At 35.0% G+C, this 6,000-nt stretch overlaps 1 protein-coding gene across 6 annotated transcripts in view; it reads left to right on the forward strand.

Moving 5' to 3' along the window:
• Positions 1-4,561, forward strand: part of BEST3 (bestrophin 3) — a 212,381-nt gene extending 207,820 nt beyond the window's left edge. For all 6 annotated transcript variants that reach the window (XM_053716798.1, XM_053716799.1, XM_053716800.1 and 3 more), the window contains 2 exons: positions 805-956; positions 1,671-4,561. In XM_053716798.1, the coding sequence (XP_053572773.1) occupies positions 805-956; positions 1,671-2,556 (1,038 nt within the window). In that variant the 3' untranslated portion in view covers positions 2,557-4,561. The remainder of the gene's footprint in view (positions 1-804; positions 957-1,670) is intronic.
• Positions 4,562-6,000: the final 1,439 nt, after the last annotated feature.

Raw genomic sequence — 6,000 nt, forward strand, 5'->3', positions numbered from 1 at the left:
TCAAAGAAAGGTGGCTATATTGGTCACTGATTTGTTTTTGTTTTGTTTTTGAATGTCAGAAATGTATATTTGTGAATGTTGAGATGTTATATTGGTTTCACTGGTAAAAATAAATAATTGAAATGGGTATATATCTGTTTTTTGTTAAGTTGCCTAATAATTATGCACAGTAATAGTCACCTACACACACAGATATCCCCCTAAAATAGCTATAACTAAAAACAAACTAAAAACTACTTCCAAAACTATTCAGCGTTGATATTAATGAGTTTTTTGGGTTCATTGAGAACATGGTTGTTGTTCAATAATAAAATTAATCCTCAAAAATACAACTTGCCTAATAATTCTGCACTCCCTGTAATAGTAAGTTTGTCTACCTTCCCACTCACACTATGGTTTTACAGTGGCTGAGCAAGGGCGGGTTGCCCCTACAGCACATGCTCTCTGACTTACGTGATCTGTTCTTACATACTGTAGATATAATTGGCAGGTGTAGTTAATTGTGATTTGTCAGTATGTTTTTATTAATCATATTAATAAGAACCAAAGCCTCCTGATTCATTTTTAATATTGGCAAGGCTACTAGTATTTAGCTGATCAATTGCAAAATAGTTACAAAAGGATTATAATCTAGGCCCAAATCTGGGGTAATACAAATTTACCAGATAACAGAAGATCATACCATAAAATCCCCTAACTATAAGCATTGATTTATTTTTCTTACAGTTTTACAGTGAATTAACTAAACATGTTATGTGCCTGTTTAAAATATCTGTAATTACTGTTAAATGTTATTGTGTGCAGGTCTCCCTTATGGCTGTAGATGAAATGCACATGAATTTACCAAAGATGAGTAAAGATATTTATTGGAATGACTCTGACGCCCGACCACCATACACTCTAGCAGCTGCTGATTACTGTATTCCTTCATTCTTGGGATCAACTGTTCATATGGGGTAACTATCAATAAAAGCCTTTCAATATAAGGATGTCACCTATTTTAACTCACTATTGGCATACAAAGTGGAATATTCTCCTGGAACATAACCATCCAAACCTAACCAAAAGGACAATTTAGATCAGATATAATGGTAAAAAAAAGAAACAGTTTATACCAAATATACATTTTGCCTAACATGCTTTGACAGTGAAATGTAAATTATATTTCTAGATAAAGTAGATAGAAATTGTACTTCTGTATTTCAGAGTTAAGACATAAATTTAATTGGTATGTTCCTATAGAATGTCAGAGGAACTCCACTGAGAAATATCACATGCTACAACCTGAGCAATAAAGGGGATATCAAAGATGTTATCATTATTACCATGTGACTAAACATATTTTTGTGATGCAGTACATCTTTATTTTGTATTTTCAGTGTATTGGGAGGTTTTCTCCAGACACATTCATGTCTAGGCTATTCATTACAAAAGACATTTCATTACAAATATACCTTCCCTGTACGATTAAAAGCAGTGGAGTAGATTTACAGCAGAACAAAATGTGACTGTTCCCCCAAACAGGGAATTTTGGAATTTGTGTGGGAATTTGTGTGTTGCCTGAGCATTTGATATGTTCTAAATTTTATATTTACATATTCATCATTAAAAATGTGTTTATTCTTTTAAAAACATACAAGTAAGCAATTGACAATGTATATGTCTTGCAGGCTAGCTGAATCTGTATTTCTTCATGAAGATTGGCTACTGGAGGAAGAGAAGCACAGACGACAGAATTCAGTCATGAAAAGAGTGAAACGATTCTTGAGTAGTCACGAGAATCCAGACTCTCCTAGTCATGGTGGTTTCAGCCGCCAAGGAAGTGATACTTCTAATCTGTTTTTTCCTGGTGGTGATACAAATTCTTTCAGAGGCTACCATGATATTTCATCCAGAGGAAGACTCTCCAGAAGGCGTGAATCTTCAGAAAGGAATGCAAAGCATAATACACCTAAGGGAGATCTTTCCATAATTCGGGAGGCCAGCAGGTCAAATACCTCAGAGAGGCAACTATCTAATGACAATGAATTGTTACCTAAAATAACTTTGCAAGTCCCTCATGTAATGGTCACAGAGGCTGATGACAGAGTGCAAGTCACATACAATAATACTCTTTTGCAATCAAAACCACCAACAATCAAAAATACAGTGGGACATATTGACATGACGCAGAAGGATCCTGATACTAAAGTTGATGAACAGCTTGTTGATTTAGATACCAAACAAGGTGAGCAAGAACAATCATTAGTTCAGCAACAACTTCAAAGAGATGAGCAACCCTTAGCCTCAGTAGCTGAAAGCCAACAAAAGGTGTCGCACAGATGCAGTGAGCCTACATTTCCAGGACAAAGTCAAGTTATACGTCCACATCCAAACAGAAGTTCTCTGAGAAGCATTCCCCTTTTGTTGACTTTAGACTCAGAAACAATACAAACAGATCAAAAGGACTCAAATACAAAACCCCATCTCCATATAAATGAAGAAATGCTTAACTTATTAAGAAATATAGATGACAAAGAAACAGATATTGTGGAATTTCACGATGAAAAGAAATAAACACTCAGAGAAAATTAAATTATTAATGCATTGTATAAAAGTGTTTATGCAATAGTGATTTTTGTACGACACTTTTCAACATAGAGAAAAGATATCACGCAGTTCCAAAGTATTTAATTTGATGTGGCTTCCCTATAAATAATTTAATTTTTCCACTGTGAACAGAGATTTTATAAGGAATGACCACCACAATAAGAAATTTTAACAACATTTTAACTGTCTATATATACCAAACTTTATACACTGAAGAAGCCATTTCAAGCTTTCAATCCTGAAGGTCTTTCTTGCAGTATTATTTTGTCTTCTGTCCTAGAGTACAGGTTGGTTAACAAATACTATCCTGCATGTCACTTGAAAGCTGAATTTAGACTCAATTTTGCCCATTTATAATCCTGATTGTGTTGAAGGATTCACCAAACAGTATTGTTAATAAAATCAATAACTAGAAGAGGAACCAGGAAGATCATTAAGAATGCGGCATAGTACATGATGAATAAGCACCTGTACTTGAAGAACAGTAAGAAAGTCAGAAATTTAATCCAAAATTTCTAGGCTCACATCCTAGTTAAGTTAGGAATGTGATTGCAGCAGAATTTGTATAACACCTATATCAAGTTGTACCACAATCTCAGTCATTACCTTTTGAGAGAGAACAGAGAGCGATATGGAGTGCTCAATTAATTAATATATACTGGTGTAAAATGTGGCAGTACCAGCAATACATAAAGGAAACAAAATTTACGCATTTTGAAATGTAATTGGAGAAAATAAAACATTAAACATAAAACAATTAAAATGTAAAATAACTATAACAATCATTCACCTATATTACGAGTTTTACGTTACGGTTTTAATTTTTAATGCTGAAAAAATGGGCATTTCAACGTAAAAACAGTAACACAGCCATTACAAGTCTTGCCGGTATAGCTATACCGCAATCATTTTAGCCTGTAACGCAACGTCAATCTCACACTCAAACAAATTAAGTTTTTGTGTGGGATTTTCATAGCGTCGGTATTACAGGTTGTGTTATGGTCCGGCCAAAATGCTTGCATTCCAGCCTATACTGACACAATCCATTCCGCTATCTGAGAGCAGTAGCTATGAGTTTTTTACCACAAAAATGTTTCACAAAACTCATAACTAAAGTGTTACAAAATACATATATTGGTAAGAAAAACTTGGGTAGTTTTCCCTGTTTAGGGTGTTCAAATTGTAATAGCTTAATTAAAGGGCCAACCTTTAATCATCCAAGGACTGGTAAAAAATATTCCATCAAAGGGCACTATACCTGTAACTCTGACTTCGTTGTTTATTTAATTAAATGCCCATGTGGGCTGGGGTACGTGGGGGAGACCTCACGTTGTGTACGTGAATGCATTGTCCAGCACAAAAGTTGCATTAGGACTAAGAAAATTGATGCCCCAGTAGCCCATCATTTTTTGTCTGCAGGCCATAACCTTAGTCAATTAAGGTTCCAAATAATTAAGCAGGTTAAATTCCCCTAGGAGGGGGGGTGATCGTGTCAAACTTTTAAAAAAACGTGAAGCGTTTTGGATTTATGAACTAGGTACGTTATTTCCAGGTGGCATGAATAAAGAATTAGACTGGTCAATTTTTCTATAAATATATTTTTGAACAATACATATTTCACCATTTGCATATATACTGTGAATTATACAATGTAGTATTGATCTAGGGATACATTATGTATTACATATATGTTTGCACTGCTTATATATATATTCTGGCTATGTGTAAATTCTCAGTTGCTTTAGAAAAAATATTTGCTTGTGATTTTTTGTATGACCACTAGGTGGTAGTATTTGGCAAAGGTATTGTACCTGTTATACACAGGTGATTTAATTAACTTGGAAGGTGGGACTTATTTAGGTATTTAAGAATGGAATCAGTGTCTGTTTAAGTATGCATGATTAAGGACACTTGTCCGAAACGTTGCTGATTTTTGGAATTTGGCTTAATAAAAGCACTTTATTTTTGGTAACTTGGTGGTGCGACTATCAATTGTTTGTTACAAAATACACTAACACCCATAAACTTCCTATTAACCCCTATTCTGCCACCCTCCCGCATCGCAAACACTATTTAAAACGTATTAACCCCTAATCTGCCGCTCCCGACATCACTGCCACTAATAAAAGTTATTAACCCCTATTCCGCCGATCCCTAACATCACCACCAATATAATAAAGTTATTAACCCCTATTCCCCCCACACTCCAACATCGCCGACACTATAATAAAGCTATTAACCCCTATTCCGCCACTCTCCGACATCGTCACCACTAAATAAATTTTATTAGCCCCTAAACCTCTGGCCTCCCACCTCATCGCCACTAAATAAACCTATTAACCCCTAAACTGCCAGCCCCCCACATCACAAAAAACTAAATTAAACTATTAACCCCTAAACCTAACAACCCCCTAACTTTAAATTAAAATTACAATATCCCTACCTTAAAATAAATAAAAACGTACCTGTGAAATTAAAAAAACCTAAGCTTAAACTAACAATTAACCTAACATAACTATTATACTAAAATTAAAATAACTACCAATTAAATAAACTAAATTACACATTAAAAAAACCTAACACTACTAAAAAAATGTAAGTCTAAAATTACAAAATAAAAAATAATAAATTACAAATAATAACAAACACTAAATTACGAAAAATAACAAACAAAATTATCCAAAATAAAAACAATTACACCTAATCTAATTAATCACCTAATCCCTAAAAATAAAAAAGCCCCCCCAAATAAAAAAACCCTAGCCTACAATAAACTACCAATAACCCTTAGAACGGCCTTTTGTAGGGCATTGCAATCAGCTCTTTATCCTGTAAAAAAATACAAAGACCCCCCAAAAGTAAAACCCACCACCCAACCAACCCCCCAAAATATAAAACCTAACTCTAACAAAAATCTAAGATACCCATTGCATTGCCCTGAAAAGGGCATTCAACTCTTTTGCATTAAACCCAAACCTTAATCTAAAAATAAACCCACCCAAAAAGATTTTAAATAACTTAAAACTAACCCCCGAAGATCCACTCACAGTTTCTGAAGTCTGGATATCCAGACGGCAAGAAGTCTTCATCCAGACGGCAAGAAGTCTTCATCCAGACGGCGAGGTCTTCATCCATCCAGACGGCATCTTCTATCTTCATCCAGGCGGCGCCTTCTATCTTCATTACGGCGGCACAGAGCAGGTCCAGCCTTGAAGGCATCCAGCGTGGAGCGTACTCTTCATACAGTCACCGCCATACACTGAATCTTCAATGCAAGGGAGCCTTTTCAAAATGGTGTCCCTTGCATTCCTATTGGCTGATTTGATTTTTTAAATTCAAATCAGCCAATAGAATGGGAGCTACTGAAATTCTATTGGCAGATTTGAATAGCCAATATAATTTCAGTAGCTC

Source organism: Bombina bombina, chromosome 6 (assembly GCF_027579735.1).
Source record: "Bombina bombina isolate aBomBom1 chromosome 6, aBomBom1.pri, whole genome shotgun sequence".
NCBI classification, from domain to species: Eukaryota; Metazoa; Chordata; class Amphibia; order Anura; family Bombinatoridae; genus Bombina; species Bombina bombina.